Here is an 18,022-nt window from a genome sequence, read left to right as displayed (position 1 = left end):
AAAGGATGCCAGAGCATCAGATTCCTGGAGCTCCAGTTGCCTTTGGTTATGAGTCACCTGATATAGCTGCTGTAAACAGAACACTAGTCCTCTGGAAGAGAGGCAAGTACTCTTAAACACTGAGTTCTCTCCAGACCTGGTTTATTTCTTTACTTAAGGACAGGATCTCTTTATGTGGATAGGCTAGCCTGGAACTCACAGAGATCCACTTTCCTCTACCAAGTTCTGGTACTAAAGGTATGTGTTTCCACATCTTGTGATCTCTCTCTCTCTCTCTCTCTCTCTCTCTCTCTCTCTCTCTGTGTGTGTGTGTGTGTGTCTGTCTGTCTGTCTGTCTGTCTGTGTGGGGATATGTGCACATGAATGCAGGTGGCTGCTAAGGCCAGAAGGACTGGGTCCCTGGAGCTGGAGACAGGTGGTTATGAGCATATCAATATAGACGCTAGAGTGTGAACTTGAGTCTTCTGCAACAGCAACAAGCTCTCTCCCCAACCTCTCTGTTTTGCTTATATGTATGTGTATATTATATATATACACAATATAATATACATATATATATATAAGAGTTTTGCTTGCATGTATGCAGTGGCAGCAGATGACAAGAGGGCATCAGATCTTCTGGAACTGATGTTACAGTTGTTAGCCACCATGTGGGTTCTGGGAAACAAACCCAGGTCCTTTGCAAAAGCAACAAGCACTCTTAACTACTATGCCATCACTCTAGCTTCAGAAGGCAACAGCTTTTAACATTTTCCTATCATTCTCCATGATGGCAAACTAGTGTACCTCTGGTTTTATTGTGTTAGAAGTCTTCATCTTTAAAAGTGTTCTTTGGGCTAGGTGGTGGCGACTTAGGACTTTAACACCAGCACTTGGGAAGCAGAGACAGGCAGTTCTTTGAGACTTCGAGGCTAGCCTGGTCTACAGAGCGAGTTCTAGGTCCGCCAGGGCTATACAGAGAAACCCTGTCTTGAAAAACAAAAAACAAATAAAAAATAAACAAACTGCTCTTTGGAGCCTGGGCTGAGAGCAAGACCACTGGATGATCTTCCAGAGGACCCAGGCTCACTTCCCAGCATGGTGGCGCACAATGATCCATAACTCCAGTTTTTGGGGATCCAGTGCCCTTGGCAGACAGAAGAAGGTGCTGGATTCTATGTGGCCAGGCCATATGCTCAGAGGTTGAAGATACTGCTTTCTAAGAGCTGTGGGAAGCACTTCCTTCATGATTGCCTAGCACATGCTATCTACAAGGCTGCCAAACCCATTGTTTGCTTACAGCAAACCATAATGGAGGCTCTTTGTGCTGAGCACAAAACCAACCTAACTGAAGCGGGTGAGAAGAAACTAGGTAAGGGCTAAGCCTCAGTAAAATTGATGGAGAGGGGGAAACCCTGTAAGTTTGGTTGTTTGCAGTTGTGTAGTCAAGGACTACCACAAAACATCTCAGCCCAAATATGTTAACAAAGACCACTTCAGTGGGAGGAACGAAGGAATGAAACATTGGGGTTGCTGTGGCTTGAGACAAAGGTACTTGTTGCCAAGACTGACAGTCTGAATTCTATCCCATGGACACACAAGGTGGAAGGAAAGAACTGAGTCTTGCAAGATTTGACTTCATACATATGTTGTGATGTGTGCGTGTGTGCGCACTAAATAATGTTTTTTTTAAAAAAAAAACTTTAAAATACAGGTTCATTTAAAAAACAAGTTTGGGCCGGGTGGTGGTGGCGCACGCCTTTAATCCCAGCACTTGGGAGGCAGAGGCAGGCGATTTCTGAGTTCCAGGCCAGCCTGGTCTACAGAGTGAGTTCCAGGACAACCAGGGCTACACGAAGAAACCCTGTCTCGAAAAACAAAAAAACAAAACAAAACATGTTTGGGGTTAGAAAAATGGATCAGTGGGTTAAGAGCACTTGTTACTCTTTCAGAGGACCCAGTTTTCATTCTCAGCACCCACATGGTGGATCATAACCACCAATGACTCTGGTTTCAGGGTATCTGACGTCCTCTTCTGGTTTTGTGGATACCAGGCATGTGTGTGGTATGCATACACACATGTAGGCATTCATATATGTAAAATAACAATAAGTATTTTAAAAGAAATCAAGAAGAAGAGAAGAAGCTGAGCCCATGGCACATGTCTTTAATCCCAGCAGAAGCAGGCAGATCTTAGTTAGTTACAAGCCAGCCAAGTTTACATCTCTATCAAAGACCCTGTCTCAAAGTGGGAAGACCACTAGATAGTAGTGGGGTTTAGCTTAACATTTAGAAAAAAACAAACAAAACCAGAGTAACTCTTGAAAGGGCAAAACAGGAGTCCAGGAACTCAAAGCCAGTCCTGGCAACTTAGGAAGACCCATGTCTCAAAAATATAAAAACACAGAGGATTTTTATGTGCATTGGTGTTTTGCCTGCATGTGTGCGGGTGTCAGATCCTCTGGAACTGGAGTTCCAGACAACTGTGAGCTGCTATACAGGTGCTGGAATTGAACCCAGGTCTTCTGGAAGAGTAGTCAGTACTCTTAACCACTGAGCCATCTCTCCATTTATGTCACTCTTAGCTTGTTAAATTGGTTAAATACTAAACAAGCACTTAATATTCCTGTCCCCCAGTTTTCCTGACAGGTGTAAAGGAACCAAGTTTGTTGTGAGAAGTAATACCTGTGTCAATACATGCACACACTATTTGGTAACAACAATCTAAAAGTGGACCATGCTTCAGACCTTTTTTTCCCAGTATAGGGATGGAACGCAGAACCTCATGTTTTGCTAGACAAGGGCTCTATCACAGAGGTATACATCCTCAGTCCTGAGACACTCCCAGAAACATTATCTGAGCCTGTTACACATCATTTCTAATTCCAACCCTATAGTGAAGCCATGTATTCAGGTATCATCAATTTAGTCCCCTTTCTCCTCAGCTTCTTCTTCTTCTTCTTCTTTTTTTAAAGTTTATTTATTTAATGTAAGTACACTGTAGCTGTCTTCAGACACCCCATAAGAGGGCATCAGATCTCATTACAGATGGTTGTGAGCCACCATGTGGTTGCTGGGATTTTAACTCAGGGCCTCCAGAAGAGCAGTCAGTCCTCTTAACTGCTGAGCCATCTTGCCAGCCCATCTCCTCAGCTTCAAAACACCTTGTTTTTCCCCAAGTTTTTTTTTTTAATTTATTTATTTTATGTATATGAACACTCTATAGGTGTCTTCAGACACACCAGAAAAGGGCATCAGATCTCATTACAGATAGTTGTGAGCCACCATATGGTTGCTGGGAATTGAACTCGGGACCTCTGGAAGATCAGTCAGTGCTCTTAACCTCTGAGCCATCTCCTCAGCCCAGGATTTTTTTCTTTTGTAACAGGGTCTCACTATGTAATTCTGACTTACCTAGACTGTACTAAGTACACCAGGCTGACCTGGAACTCAGACAGAGATCCACTAGAACCCTAGCCCTCCCAATGCTGGAATTAAAGGTGTGCTACCATACCTGATTTTCTTAATTAAAAAAAAAAGTGAGTATAGTGTGTGTGTGTGTGTGTGTGCTTCAGCATATATGTGAAGGTCAGAGGACATCTGCTCTCACCTTCTACCTTATCTGACACAGGGTTGCAAGCTAGCTAGTCAAGGGCTCCTGGGTGATTCTCCTGTTCCTGCCTGCTATCCTGCTGAAGTATGCTGGGTTTACAGTTGTGCATTACTACATTCAGTTTTTTTTTTTAAAGTTTTAAAATTTCATTTTATTTGTATAGATGTTTTGCCTGCATGTGTGTCTCTGTACCATTTGCATGTCTAGTGCTCACAGAAGAGATCTCAGGACCCTCCGAAACTGGAGTTACAGACGTTTTTGATACTTCATATGGGTGCTGGGAATAGCACTGGGCTTATTTGGAAGGACAGCCAGTGCTCCAAAACAATTTCTCCAGTCCCTTATTTCATTGTGTTGAAGCAGGGTCTCATGCAGCCCAGGCTGGCCTCAAACTCACTATGTAGCTGAGAATTCCATTGAACTTTTGATCCCCTGCTTCATTCAATTTCTTGAGTTCTAGAACAAAGCAGAAGGCAGCAAGCATATGTGTTAGTGGCACAGGACTGACGGGAGAGTCAGTCACAAGTCTGTCAAGATCACGTTGGACTTGGGTGTCCTCCAGAGGAATCTACACCAGCAATGCTTAGTTCTGTACACTGCCTGGGGAACGGGGTGGAGCCTCAACGTCTTGACCTCAAGGGTCATTACTCGACTGAGTTCCCCTCACTGCACCGAGTTCCCCTCACTGCGAAGGAAACACTCCATTTTTGTAAGGATACCTTCTGAGCAGTTCATAGTCTGTTTCAGTGTTCCCAATCCCTCAGTTTGGAAGCACCTTCCATCCCCCACCCCCTACAGGTACTGTCCTTCCTCCAAGCAGCAGGCAGGGAGCTGGCCAGAGTCACATGATTTAAGTCAGAGGACTCCAGATCAGAGGGTCCTGCTTATCATCATAGCCATCTGTGTCCTTTTTCCTCCTCAAACGGCACCCTTTGCCTTCTGCTTATGGCCGTTTAATTGCAAAAGCTAAGTCGTTTGTGGGAGACCACAAGAAGTGACTCCTTTCATTTTCCCTTTTAAGATTAAAAAAAAAAAAAAAAAAAAAAAAAAAAAAAAGTATAATAACCCTACCTCTCACCCTAGGAAACACGCTTACAGTCACACCTCTGAGACCTCTGTGTTTCCTGCTCTCAAACCGTGGATAGCACTAAAAGGTTTAAAAGCATTTCTGTCAGATAGCTCAGGGTCACCCCTGGTGGCTTCTGAAATTTCAGAGGGGAAATGACTTGTATCGTATCACACAGTAGTCTTACAGGCTGCCAGGGAACTACCGGACAAGAGGACAAAAGCTGGTTCTTTACTGGCCTGAACAACTGTGGAACCCGAATGCAGTGAAACCCCAGGGTCCTGGTCCTTGACCTTATCCTGAATAGGAAAAGCTCGCCATCGGTGGGCGTTCCCTAAGTTCAAGATAGATGGAACGTTAAAGTCGCAAAGAAGCCTTGCTTCTTCCCTCTGACTAGAGAGGATGGGAAAAGGCCGAAGCTCAGGCCGGGTCTCAGTTCCGCACGGTTAACACCTGCCATCGCTCGCGCGGATTCTTTAAACGACTCCAAGGCCAGCCAGGGACTCTCACCAGCAAGGGCGGGGTTGGGCTGAGGTTCAGTCACGTGACCGTGCCTGAGTGGGCTCGCGGCCCCCTCCCCACCAGGAGGCGTCCCCCACAACGCGTGGTTGACCCTCATTGGCCCTTAGTGCAACCAATAGAAATCGGCCATCTGGGATCCCAGCGTTCCGAGCCACAGCCTAACATGCTGGGCCGACTAGGATGCAATGAGAAGGGACAGCTGTAGGTCTAAACCAGTCAAAAGGGCCGAGGGGCGGGCTCAGCGGTCGTGTCAGGTTGGGTTGAGAGGTAGGTGCATATAAATTAGGGCAGCGGCGGCCGCGTCCGTCAATACCGCAGAGCCGCTGCTTGACGGTCGTTTTAAAGGGCCCGTGTGCCGCCGCCCCCTCGGCCCGCCATGCTCCTTTCCGTGCCGCTCCTGCTTGGCCTCCTCGGCCTGGCCGCCGCAGACCCTGCCATCTACTTCAAAGAGCAGTTCTTGGACGGAGGTAAGGTCTGGGCCCGCCTCGAGGCCGCCTCAGCGGCTGCTGGGCCCCGAGCCCTCGGCTGCCTCGTCGTGTGTAATGTAATTACCGTTCAGAGGGCCAACACTGTGGCCCCGGGGGGACTAGAGCCGCGGGCGGTTCCATTTGTGCGTCCTTGGGGGACGAGGAAGGCGCAGCGGTTTCCCGCGCCCGGAGTTAGGGTTCGTCCAAGGACCTGAAGCCGATCGAGGTGTCAAGTTCGAGGTTGGGTTGGGAAACCCCCTCCCCACCCCCACCTCCTTGTAGCTCCTGACAGACGTTGGTTATGGGGGCGGGGGGCGGATGGCCCCGCTGATCTGACTCTATGCCTTTTCCTTTCAGATGCCTGGACCAACCGCTGGGTCGAATCCAAACATAAGTCCGATTTTGGTAAATTTGTCCTCAGTTCTGGCAAATTCTACGGGGACCAGGAGAAGGATAAAGGTAAGAGGGAGTGGGTGCTCCGATTCAGGACAACTTCCTGGAGGAAGCTGTAGTCAGCACACACAGCTTGTTGGGGCTTTTCCCAGGATCACGGGAGCCAAGGACAGGTGGGGGAAGAAGGAAGGGGAGGTCAGCCATGCCTCTCGTGCCTCTCGTCTAGACTATTTGGGGTCCACCTGACGACAGTCCCATTTCATCACAGGGCTGCAGACAAGCCAGGATGCCCGATTTTACGCACTGTCTGCCAAATTCGAACCCTTCAGCAACAAGGGCCAGACACTGGTGGTACAGTTCACGGTGAAGCATGAACAGAATATCGACTGTGGGGGCGGCTACGTGAAGCTGTTTCCGAGTGGCTTGGACCAGAAGGACATGCATGGAGACTCAGAATACAACATCATGTTTGGTGAGGGGCCCCCAGCCAGTGCTGACCTCTGCCGGTTGGACAGTGGGTGCAGACTGAAACCCTTTATAACTGAGTGCTGATCGTCATGTCTTGGAAAGCACATGAATGATGATGATTTTTATCCTGAAGAGACAACTAAAGGGTTTATTTTCTTAGTTGGTGTACTGTATTAGTTGTAGATTTATATTGTTCATTTCTATGATATTTTCTACATGTGTCTTAATTTTAGAAATGGTGCTAATGATAGGGTCTAAAAATCACTGAAAAAAATCTCCCAAGAGTGTGCATATTTTTTAGGTACTCCTGTATGTATATAGGGCGAGCTAGTGTGAAGGTCAGAGGACAACTTTGGAAATTTTGTCATCTGAGTTCCAGGATCAAATTTGAATTGTCAGGCATAGTAGCAAGCACCTAATTTGCCACTGAGCCATTTACTAGCCCTAGAATGGTAAGCTTTTCAGATTTGTAGTCTTTGATCCTGGAGTAATAGTACATACTTTTTTTTTTTTTTTTTTTTTTTGGTTTTTCGAGACAGGGTTTCTCTGTGTAGCCCTGCCTGTCCTGGAGCTCACTCTGTAGACCAGGCTGGCCTCGAACTCAGAAATCACCTGCCTCTGCCTCCCAAGTGCTGGGATTAAAGGCTAGTACTGCCCGGCTAGTACATACCTTTAATGGGTGCATTGCAGTCAGGTGTTCCTGAACAGTTAGGACTTTGTAGAGAACCTGTCTCAAAAAAAAAAAAAATCAGGTCCTTATTTCTGGATAGCTATGGCAGTGTACATGTGTAATTCCAGCATTCAGACCACTGAAGTATTTTAAAGGCAGCTTCAGTTAAATGTAACAGTATCCTCTGTCGAAAATAAAATAAGAGCTGGAGATACAATTCAATGGTTTCAACTCAGGTTCAGTTCCCAGCACGCAACCAGTAGCTCCTGATTTTCACTGCCCCCTTCAGACCTCTGCAGGTTCCTGTGTGTGCATGGTATACAAACATACACACATACTCATAAATAGATGGGGTTAGGTCTTCCTTTCCCAAAGGGGTAGAGCCTGCCATCAGCCTGCATATCTTCTTATCTTCATACATAGGTCCGGACATCTGCGGTCCTGGCACCAAGAAGGTTCATGTCATCTTTAACTACAAGGGCAAGAATGTGCTGATCAACAAGGATATCCGGTGTAAGGTGTGCCTGGGGTAGTCATTTAAGTGGCTGTCATGGGAGGTCTAGGCAGCCTGGTGGGAGGGACTGCTCACCTCCTTCCCTCTTCAGGATGATGAATTCACACACCTATACACACTGATTGTGCGGCCAGACAACACCTATGAGGTGAAAATTGACAACAGCCAGGTGGAGTCAGGCTCTTTGGAGGATGATTGGGACTTTTTGCCACCCAAGAAGATAAAGGATCCTGATGCTGCCAAGCCAGAAGACTGGGACGAACGAGCCAAGATTGATGACCCCACAGATTCCAAGCCTGAGGTTAGTGTTGGGACAGTAGCTCCACCTTCCATCATAGAGTGGAGGACACCTGGGTCCACTCTGACCTCCATGTGTGCTCCTAGGACTGGGACAAGCCAGAGCACATCCCTGACCCTGATGCTAAGAAGCCTGAGGACTGGGATGAAGAGATGGATGGAGAGTGGGAACCACCAGTGATTCAAAATCCTGAATACAAGGTAGGCTTGGTGTTGGGGGGTGGCTCACTGGTAGGATGCTTGGGTGCTGTGATTAATGTAGCACTGCAGAAACAAAACAAGATAGGCCTTGGGGCTAGGCAGGGTTGTTGCTTGTACTGTGAGATGTGCCTGCCTCTCTATTCATCTGGTTTTCTTCTACAGGGCGAGTGGAAGCCACGGCAGATTGACAACCCAGATTACAAGGGTACTTGGATACACCCAGAAATTGACAATCCTGAATACTCCCCCGATGCGAATATCTATGCCTATGATAGTTTTGCTGTACTGGGCCTAGATCTCTGGCAGGTGAGACATAGGAAAGACAAGGTTCCTGGCAGACCTCAAGCAGTCAGGATCATACAGGTTGATCTGGAGGGAAGAACAGCCAGAGGCACCAACCCCAAGGTGTTCAGTTCTAAAATAGTTCTGATTAATGAAGTGTTTCCTATTTTTTCTTTTTTTTTTTTTTTTTTTTTTTTTTTACTAACATGAGTAAGTTAGTTTATTGTTATTAAAGCATTTTTATGTGTGTGGGCATACAGAGGTCAGAGGAAAACTTATTAGAGAAGTTGGTTCTCTTCACCATGTGAGTTCTGGGAATCAGCTCTAGTGATTAAAAAAAGCTTGGCAACCAAGTGCCTTTATTTGCTGAGCTGTTTCTGGCCCTACTGAGCACCTTTCTGCAGGGCTACTTGGCATGTGCTGAGTCCTTTGCCCCTGCAAAATCAGCTCAGTTCACCCAGTTACAGCTCTACTTACTGCCCGCCCTGGCTGCATAACAAAATAAGACTTGAAAAAGTACTGAGTTTTTATCGTTGATGTTTTCTGTGCCTAGGACAGTTCTTGGCATGAGTTGAAAACAGTCCCCAGAATGCCTGCTTTACAGAGGAAGGAGTAGTGTGGAAAGTGAAGTCAGTAGTCCAGATCATTAGGGTCTGAATTCTGGAAGCATGGCTTATGAACTGTAATGTCCCCAGTGTCACAGTGCATCCCCCAGCCTGGCAGGGTGGTCTTGGTATATGTATGGTATGTACTGGCCAGCCTTAAATTCTTTATTCCCTGCCTGCCTTCTTAATGTACCAACATACTTACATACTTGCCCACCCCACCCCCCTTTTTTGGGCATGATCTCACTAAAATCCTCTTGGCTTGGAATCCACAAATTGTCTTGCCTCTGCTTCCTCAGTGTTGTGGTCTAAGGCATGTCTTACCACACCCTGCTGCCCCACACCTTTTTGGTGGATTCAGAAGCTAGGAATAGAGGCCTCTCTAGAACCAGGGCTGCCAGACATCACTGTTGACCACCTGTCTTTCCATTCTTTCCCAGGTCAAGTCCGGCACAATCTTTGACAACTTCCTCATCACCAATGATGAGGCCTATGCAGAAGAGTTTGGCAATGAGACGTGGGGTGTCACCAAGGTGGGTCAGAGCTCCTTTGTTTACTCTAGGGGTCATCTGGGAGGACTGGCAGGCAGGTGAGAACCAGGTATTAAAAGATGTGGTTGGTCCTCACAGGCTGCAGAGAAGCAGATGAAGGACAAGCAGGATGAGGAGCAGAGGCTTAAGGAAGAAGAAGAAGACAAGAAGCGTAAAGAGGAAGAAGAGGCTGAGGATAAAGAGGATGAGGATGACAGAGATGAAGATGAAGATGAAGAGGATGAAAAGGAGGAAGATGAGGAGGATGCCACTGGCCAAGCCAAGGATGAGCTGTAGAGGCCACACCACCTGCCTCCAGGGCTGGACTGAGGCCTGAACACCCCGCCGCAGAGCTGGCTGCTCCCAATAATGTCTCTATGAGACTCAAGAACTTTTCATTTTTTTTCAGGCAGGTTCAGATCTGGGGTGGATTCTGATTTTGTTCCCCTGCCTCCCCCATTACCCTTCCCCCCTTTTTTTTACTGGTGTTTGTCTTTAATTCTCCTTCAGCCCTCACCCCTTGGCTTCTCATTTTTGAATCAACATCTTTTCCTTCTGTCCCTTTCTCCATCTCTTGGTTACTGCCCTCCAACTCTAGGAACAGGGGTGTGGAGGAGAAGCCCTAGGCTTGAGATTTCATCTGCTCTCCTTCCTGGATCTCAGAGGAGGGCAGGAGAAGGGGTTGGTGTCTTCCCTTCCCCCAGCACTGAGGAAGAATGGGGCTCTTCTCATCCCCTTTCTCCCTTGCCCCCAGGACTGGGCCACTTGTGGGGCAGCCAGTTCTAGCACAGCTCACACTGAGAGTGTAAGAACTACAAACAAAATTTCTATTAAATTAAGTTTTGTGTCTTCCCTATTGTGTCTCCTTCTCTGTGAGAATGTACATCAGGGAGTCAAAAGTAGCCTTTTTAAGGTGCTGGTGGCTTGTATTTCAGCCATTGGAGTTAGCAGAGTCCCACAGAGACGACATGGGTGCATTTATATGTATCCTGTCCTGTAGTCTCAAACTAAATGGGAGAGTAGCCATTGGGTCTTGATCCTAAACTCCTATAGATGTGTAAGTTTTGATTCTAGCACAGACCTCATTGACAAACTGGACTTAACTGACTAGAACTTGGTGACCATTGGGGCAAATATTTGGACCCAAATCTCAGTCATCTTTGGTTAACCGTGGGATGGATCTCTTGGCCTGATTTCTAAGACTACATAGGATAGCTGAGCAAATTGAAACTCCACTTAGTGGAGTGAGTGCTGATAGCTCATTTTATAGTTGAAGGAACTAAGTTCAGAGAAAGTGACCCACTCCACCCAAGTGCCCTTGTTTCTAGGACTGAGCTAATAGGGATTGATCCCAGGACTGGGTTTTGTAGTTCAGTTGGAGACTTATCTAGCATGCCCTGGGTTCCATCCCCACCACAAAAAAGTGAAGAGGCTCACTATTGGGTTTCCAGGCTGCCATTTAATCTCTAGTGAATAGGCTGAAGGATGGGCAGGAGGAAGGAAGCCTGTGTTCTTTGAAGGCGGTTGTGATCTAGCCCTTGCCAAGTCTGAAGGAATCTAGGCTCAAGTGAGTAGAGGGGAGGCAGGCCTGATCAATGGTGTGGATAGAAACATTGGGTAAAGCAAGCACCACAAGAGGATGGTGATGTTTGTCATGTTCTGTTTACTGAGAGCTTAGCTTGGTGTCGGCCCCTTAAATCACCTTTGATGAGCTGCCCAGCCTTCTGAGTCTGACTTTTTTTTTTATTACTTTTTTGGTATGTGAGGTCTAAGGCTTCATAAAAATACCCCTTGAACCCTCACCCCCGAAAAATGTAGGTACCTTAAGGGTTGGGAAATTTATGGAGAGAATTACATATTTAATATAAAAAACCCTTGAAAGTGCTTGAGATGCTTGGATAAACAGGCTGGTCATTGGAGAATTAATTACAAAGATGTAGGAGACTCAAACTAGAAGTGTAAGTTTATTCTAGTAATTAAGATGGTCCTTGAAAATGGGGTCACATAGTTGCCCTGCTGTACATTTAAGATTGATTGTAACTTCACTTCCAGGCAGTGCCCTGCTAGATTCCTTTTAGTTTGACCAGATCTGAATTGGGTCACTTGAAACGGGCAGAATGTATGAAAAATAACTTAGGAGCAGAAATCTACAACGAACACCTTAAAAACTTAATGAAAGTGGTCCCTAGAAACCAGTTTGTGGGCGTATGACGTCACTGTTATCAGGCATGACGTCACCAAGACAACGTGATGCTGGTGCCCATAGCAAAAGCTCACGAAAGCTAAGTTTGCGCATGTCTAAGGTAAGGTGTTGCTGCGCATGCTCTAGAGGTCAAGGAGGATGTCACGGCGCGCGAAGGGTGTCACAGGCCCTGACGATCAGCCGACGCTGCACACTTGCCCCGGAAGTGCTTGTCGCACGGCGCGGCGCGGCTGGGCGCTAAGATGGCGGCGGCGTGAGTTGCATGTTGTACGAGGATCCCGGGGCTGCCGCATTGCTCCGGCCCCGCCATGGCCGTCACCATCACACTTAAAACGTTGCAGCAGCAGACCTTCAAGATCCGCATGGAACCTGACGAGACGGTGCGGGCCGGAGCCCGGGGGCGGGAGCGACCGGGTGCCGGGGTGGGTGGGGGCAGGGAGGCCGGGATCCAACGGGAGGGGCGGAGAGGACGGCGCGGCCGGGCCCTGCCCTCCCCCAGTTGCCCGATCTCCTCGGATCCCCCCCGATCGGCCCTGCCCTGCCCCGGCGGCTCGGGCGCTGTTCCTGGGCCAGTCCCAGGGAGTTCCCAGGTCCGGCTCCGGTGTCAGCTGCGGGCTCTGCGTTCCCAGCCTGCAAGCTGTCCAGGTGGCAGAGTTTGCCGTCAGTGCCCAAGAGGTGCCGACTGGTGACTACAATGATGATGATAATAAATGGTCTTAATCTTAATAGTTTTGGTGGTCCGTGTTTGTTGGCCGTTTATTCTTTACCAGTCATTGAGCATTTTTAGTGTCATCTTGCTGAATCTGCAAAACAGTGTTGTCGTTTGGGGACTCCTGACTTTCCCCTTTTGACAACCACGGAGTTAAGGAACTTTGCCATGGTCACAGCAAATAATGGCAGTGACAGGTTTTTGTTTTTTTTTTTTTTTTTTTCCGTTTCACATAACAGCAACCTAAACATGCTGTATGAACTTTTGTTTGGTTTCACTTTTTGAGAATGGGGTCTGGTCTTGTTAATCCAGTGTGTCCTGAACTTCTGGGCTCATGTGATCCATCTTTCTTAACCTCCCAAATAACTGATATTGCTGTCGTGGGCCACCTCTTCTGAACTGTCTCAAAACATACTATGAGGCCACTGGTATACCCTCAGTGAAGTCTAGGCACAGTAGTCATGTCCATAATCTCCAAACAGGAGGATTACCTTGACTTCTAGGCCAGTCTGGGCTATGAAGTTTTAGGCCAGACTGGAGTACAGAATAAAATCCTGTTCCAAAAATGGAGGGAAGAAAGATGTCCTCAATAAGTCCAGCAAAGTTACTGTCTGAGGCCAGTGATGGATATACCCTCTCATTTCCTCATCACTGTTTGCCTTCCCAACCACATGCCATCTGAAATACAAGTTTGCTTTTCTTCTCACATCAGTGTCTTCTCCATGAGCACAGTGGCTGATTTGTGTCTTGTTCTGTTCCACAGGCCTCTGTAAAACAAGTTGTAAAACGGCTTCGGGTTGGAGCTCTTGTGGAGGGAGCACTTAGTATATATAAGGCCCTCGGGGTCCATCCCTCAAACCACCACTACCATTACACACACACAGTGAACGGTTTCAGTGTCTGGCATGTAATAGACTTGCTGTCAGCTTGCCAGATTGAATAGGAATCTCACAGGATTGAGAGCAAAGTTTTTTCTCTAAACAAAAGGGAGGAAGGGAATCTAAGGGTTTGTGGTGGTCATTCTATTCTATTCTATTTGAAACAGGGTCTTACTAGTCCTGGCTAGCCTGGAACTAACTCAAAGTGATCCACTTGACTCTCCCAAGTGCTGGGATTAAAAGTATTCACAGCTATGCCTGGACTTCACTGGGGGTATCTTAGTGTTAGTGCTATTTATAGACACTCACACATACCATACTATTAAAGTTCTGTGTTTAATACCTGTACTCCTTACCCTAGGTGAAGGTGCTCAAGGAGAAGATAGAAGCTGAGAAGGGCAGAGATGCTTTCCCTGTGGCTGGACAGAAACTCATCTACGCTGGCAAGATCTTGAGTGACGATGTTCCCATCAAGGAATACCATATAGATGAGAAGAACTTTGTGGTTGTCATGGTGACCAAGGTGGGGAGATTAGCTGGGATGCTGGCAAAGAGCTTGCATGCCCAGAAGAGATTAGCCATGGGCAGGGTGGAGCCGTGATGGGGCAGGGTGTCCAGGCTTGATAGGGATGCTGCTGCCTGAGCCCTTTTTCTTGTTGTCACAGGCCAAGCCTGGCCAGGGTACCCCAGCACCCCCAGAGGCCTCACCCACTGCTGCCCCAGAGCCCTCCATACCTTTCCCTCCAGTCCCAGCAACAGGCATGTCTCATCCTTCACCTACCAGCAGAGAGGACAAGAGCCCATCAGAGGAGTCACCCACCACAACATCTCCAGAATCCATTTCTGGGTAAGGAAGGGACAGTAGTTTTACCTGTACCCTGTCTTCCTGCACCTTCTACTACCTACCTGTGTGGTCCCAGGCACTTGTGGGGAGGGTAAGCCACCAGAAGCCAGGGTCCGATTTCTCTCTCTTGAATTTGCAGCTCTGTTCCCTCTTCAGGTAGCAGCGGGCGAGAGGAAGACGCAGCTTCCACATTAGGTGGGTGGGTGGTCCTCAGGGCAGAGGCGACTGGAAGCCCCAGCCATCGGCCTTTGACAGCCTTGTTGGTTATGGGAGGGTCTGGGAGCTGCCCTTCTGTGCCTCTGGTGACCCCGGCCCTGCTGCTCCCTCCACAGTGACTGGCTCTGAATATGAGACGATGCTGACTGAGATCATGTCCATGGGCTACGAGCGGGAGCGGGTTGTAGCCGCATTGAGGGCCAGCTACAACAACCCCCACCGAGCTGTGGAGTACTTGCTCACGGTGAGGGGGCCACCACTGCCTCCTGGGAGTCTACAGGTCTCGGTGCCTCAGCAGGCAATGGAGGTGGAACGTGCCCTATAGGCTTTTGTGTATTGAGTGTTGTTGCCATTGAAGCCTTCCCAGAGAGGCTGGACAGAGAACGTGGAGGGCAGGGATGAGACCTTCCTGTCCTGTCAGGCTGCTCACCTGGGAGAGGGGAAGTGGGTCTGTTTGAAAGAACTAAAAAGCAGGATCCCTGACAGGGAATTCCAGGAAGCCCTGAGCCTGAACATGGTTCTGTCCAGGAAAGCCAGGCACCCGAACAGCCGGCCACAGAAGCAGGTGAGCAGGTTGGATGGTATACCTGTGGGCATCCAGGGTCTAGATTCAGGAGTCCCTGCAGGGGTCTGATCACACTTCTTACTGCCATAGCAGGGGAGAGCCCCCTGGAGTTCCTGCGGGACCAGCCTCAGTTCCAGAATATGCGACAAGTGATTCAGCAGAACCCAGCGCTGCTGCCTGCTCTGCTTCAGCAGCTGGGCCAGGAAAACCCTCAGCTCCTGCAGGTGCGGCCCAGGATGAGGGAACTGAGACAGATACAGTTCCTTAGGGGATCACCCAGGGACATAGCTTTGCTCTGAGAAAGCAGAACTAGCACAGGCCAAGCCCCTGCTCCCTGATGACTTCTAAGGTTACATGTAATCTTGCTCTCCATGAGGTGTGGATGCTGTCGGCACCCACTTACTAAAGACACCAAAGGCTCAGAACAGGCTGCTCTGTCTGGTCCTGGACTCTAGCACAGCATTCTTCCGAGTTCTTGCTCTATCTGCAGCTCCTCTCTTCCTGCTTCTCAGTCCTCGCCTTCTTCCTGATCTGACCTGCACTTTGACCCTCTATGTGGTGACCTAAACCTGCATCATCACACCAGATCCCTGGGACCCTCTCATCTGAGCTATGAAAGGATTTCCTGGATCTCTTGAGTTTTCAGGCCATTCTGCTCTGATTGCTTGGGCCTGTCATAGTCTTCCTGAGGACTCTGCTTCTACCCCAATGTCAATCATTTCTCTCACCCAGTGTCCTGGCATCCTCTTCTTGGGCCTCTTAATTGTACACAGGGCCCCTGATGAACTGTCCCCCTAGAGGCTAGATTGCTGAATAGGCCCTTTTTAATGTGAAAATTGTCAGATGTCTGAAGAAGCAAAGGGGTGCATCAGAACCTTTGGATTTCCAAGTAGAGTGTATTTAATAGGTACCATGGCTGGTTGTGGTAGTATACACCATTGAACCCACACTTAGGTAGCTGAGGCAGGAGGATCACTGAACTTGATCCTTCTAGTTGTGAGATCATCTCAAAAAAGAGAAAACATAAAGGTTGTGCAGACTGAGTGCCTCACTAGTTAACTGTGCAGACTGAGTGCCTCACTAGTTAACTGTGCAGACTGAGTGCCTCACTAGTTAACTGTGCAGACTGAGTGCCTCACTAGTTAACTGTGCAGACTGAGTGCCTCACTAGTTAACTGTGCAGACTGAGTGCCTCACTAGTTAACTGTGCAGACTGAGTGCCTCACTAGTTAACTGTGCAGACTGAGTGCCTCACTAGTTAACTGCTGTTCTTAGCAGCTTGAGGCTTGGGTTCCCTTGCAACACAACAAAAGTGCCCAAGCTGCACTGCCATTAACCACTGTGGCTTCCCACTGCCAGGGAGAAAGTTCAGCTTTGCTGTGCTGTTTTTGCCACAGAGCTCTTCTGAGACTCGCCCAGTAGATCCATCCCAGGACATTTTTATGGGTTTTATGTTTTAGCCACATGTGGCTCTACCATGGACAGTAGGCCCCTCCCACAAGCTCTCAGGGACTTAGCTAGCACATCTGCAGTTACTTGGTTTGAACTTTTTTTTTTCCTTTTAGTCTCATTATGTAGGTTAGGCTGGCTTAAAACTCATGTTGATTCCCCTGCTTCAGCCTCCCCAGTGCTGGGATTAAAGACATTTGCCTCTATGTCCATCTCCCCACCTTGGCCTCAGCCCTGCCTGAACAGCTAGCTTATTTTCATGGCTACATGGCTGTTTAGCAAGAGCATGTACCTTCAGAGTATTTGACAGTTTGGTATAATAAGCAAGGGGTGTAAAATGGGACCTAGGTGACAAGGACTGTGAATTGTCACCCTTCTTCTTCTCACAGCAAATTAGCCGTCACCAGGAGCAGTTCATCCAGATGTTGAATGAGCCCCCCGGGGAGCTGGCGGACATCTCTGATGTAGAGGGGGAGGCTGGTGCCATAGGGGAGGAGGCCCCACAGATGAACTATATCCAGGTGACACCGCAGGAGAAGGAAGCTATAGAAAGGGTAAGAGGCTTGGCTGAAGAGCCATTCATGTGGGCAGCCCAGTACCTCCCCCTTCTTACCCCTGCCCATCTTCCCACAGCTGAAGGCACTGGGCTTTCCAGAGAGCCTGGTGATCCAGGCCTACTTCGCGTGTGAAAAAAATGAGAACTTGGCTGCCAACTTCCTCCTGAGTCAGAACTTTGATGATGAGTGATGCTGTAGGCTAGAAGGCCCCACCCCACTCCACAGAAATTTATAAGAGAAAAGTATATATATATATATATATATAAAACACACATATATATATTCATGTTTATTTAAGAGAAAGAAAAAAAAATCAAAAACCATTAAAAAAAAAAAACCCATCCAGCCCAGCTTCCCACCCTCCTCAAGTGGCCCCTGTTCCCATCTCAGTCCGAGAAGACCTGGGCCAGACAGCTGTCCCCATCCTCTTAACAGAGCCCAGCCTGCTCAAAGTTGTTGGCAAGACCAGGAGGCGACAGATGGGCCCCTCTTGGCCTCTGTCCCAGCTCCCTGCAGCCAGATGGAGAGGGGCCTGCCTGTTTCCCCATCCCCTGAAGCATCCCCAAGGACAACCCTCCTTCCTCCACCATGATGAGGGGAAGCTGGAGCCCTAAACTTTTATCCTCCATTGGAGTGGCCCAGATCTTTCCATCTGGAGTAAGTCTGTTAGAAGCCCAAGGCCGCCTCCCCAGTCTGGCCTTGGCCTCCAGCCTGGAAAAGGGGTAACATCAGTTCTGAAGGCCACGGCCACCCCTTCCCCAGGACAGAACCACATCTCTGATAAAGGTTTTGAAGTGAATAAAGTTTTAAAAATGAGCCCTAATAATGGTTCATGCCTACTGGAGCTTCTCACACCTGTCTGTGAGTCTGAGCTAGCTGGGCACAGGTGAAGTGGGCACCCTGACAAGTGGGGAAGGAAGGACCTAGGAGCCCCACAGATACGGGCCCCAGAATCTCCTCCCTCTGGAAACTTGGGTCCCAGCTCAGCCCTAGA

At 48.3% G+C, this 18,022-nt stretch overlaps 2 protein-coding genes across 6 annotated transcripts; both read left to right on the top strand.

Moving 5' to 3' along the window:
- The first annotated feature begins 5,338 nt into the window (after positions 1 to 5,338).
- Positions 5,339 to 10,459, top strand: Calr (calreticulin). The gene is made up of 9 exons (XM_034522481.2): positions 5,339 to 5,647; positions 6,005 to 6,106; positions 6,309 to 6,512; positions 7,602 to 7,696; positions 7,784 to 7,993; positions 8,077 to 8,190; positions 8,353 to 8,496; positions 9,518 to 9,610; positions 9,707 to 10,459. Exons 1-9 carry the CDS (start codon positions 5,557 to 5,559, stop codon positions 9,902 to 9,904), a joined length of 1,251 nt encoding a protein of 416 aa, XP_034378372.1. The 5' UTR covers positions 5,339 to 5,556; the 3' UTR covers positions 9,905 to 10,459.
- A 1,553-nt stretch (positions 10,460 to 12,012) lies between these two features.
- Rad23a (RAD23 nucleotide excision repair protein A) lies at positions 12,013 to 17,844 on the top strand. Of its 5 annotated transcripts, none has more exons than XM_076915528.1 (9): positions 12,013 to 12,190; positions 13,759 to 13,920; positions 14,063 to 14,244; positions 14,381 to 14,436; positions 14,574 to 14,701; positions 14,944 to 15,022; positions 15,116 to 15,246; positions 16,861 to 17,025; positions 17,464 to 17,844. In XM_076915528.1, exons 1-9 carry the CDS (start codon positions 12,119 to 12,121, stop codon positions 17,581 to 17,583), a joined length of 1,095 nt encoding a protein of 364 aa, XP_076771643.1. In that variant the 5' UTR covers positions 12,013 to 12,118; the 3' UTR covers positions 17,584 to 17,844. The 5 variants fall into 5 exon arrangements, with proteins under 5 accessions (XP_076771643.1, XP_034378315.1, XP_076771642.1 ...); XM_034522424.2 differs by having other exon boundaries at positions 15,113 to 15,246; positions 16,861 to 16,958; positions 17,103 to 17,844; XM_076915527.1 differs by having other exon boundaries at positions 15,113 to 15,246.
- Positions 17,845 to 18,022: the final 178 nt, after the last annotated feature.

The sequence above is a fragment of the Arvicanthis niloticus genome, chromosome 18 (assembly GCF_011762505.2).
Source record: "Arvicanthis niloticus isolate mArvNil1 chromosome 18, mArvNil1.pat.X, whole genome shotgun sequence".
Lineage (NCBI taxonomy): Eukaryota > Metazoa > Chordata > Mammalia > Rodentia > Muridae > Arvicanthis > Arvicanthis niloticus.
Note: the sequence above shows the minus strand (reverse complement) of the source record. Positions and strands in the feature narration are given on the sequence as shown.

Coding starts and splice junctions, on each gene's coding strand:
- Calr (XM_034522481.2), top strand. CDS start 5,557: ATGCTCCTTTCCGTGCCGCTCCTGCTTGGCCTCCTCGGCCTGGCCGCC. Junction 6,107..6,308: donor GGACCAGGAGAAGGATAAAG/GTAAGAGGGAGT, acceptor ATTTCATCACAG/GGCTGCAGACAAGCCAGGAT. Junction 7,994..8,076: donor CCACAGATTCCAAGCCTGAG/GTTAGTGTTGGG, acceptor GTGTGCTCCTAG/GACTGGGACAAGCCAGAGCA.
- Rad23a (XM_076915527.1), top strand. CDS start 12,119: ATGGCCGTCACCATCACACTTAAAACGTTGCAGCAGCAGACCTTCAAG. Junction 14,437..14,573: donor AGACGCAGCTTCCACATTAG/GTGGGTGGGTGG, acceptor CTCCCTCCACAG/TGACTGGCTCTGAATATGAG. Junction 14,702..14,943: donor CTGTGGAGTACTTGCTCACG/GTGAGGGGGCCA, acceptor GATCCCTGACAG/GGAATTCCAGGAAGCCCTGA.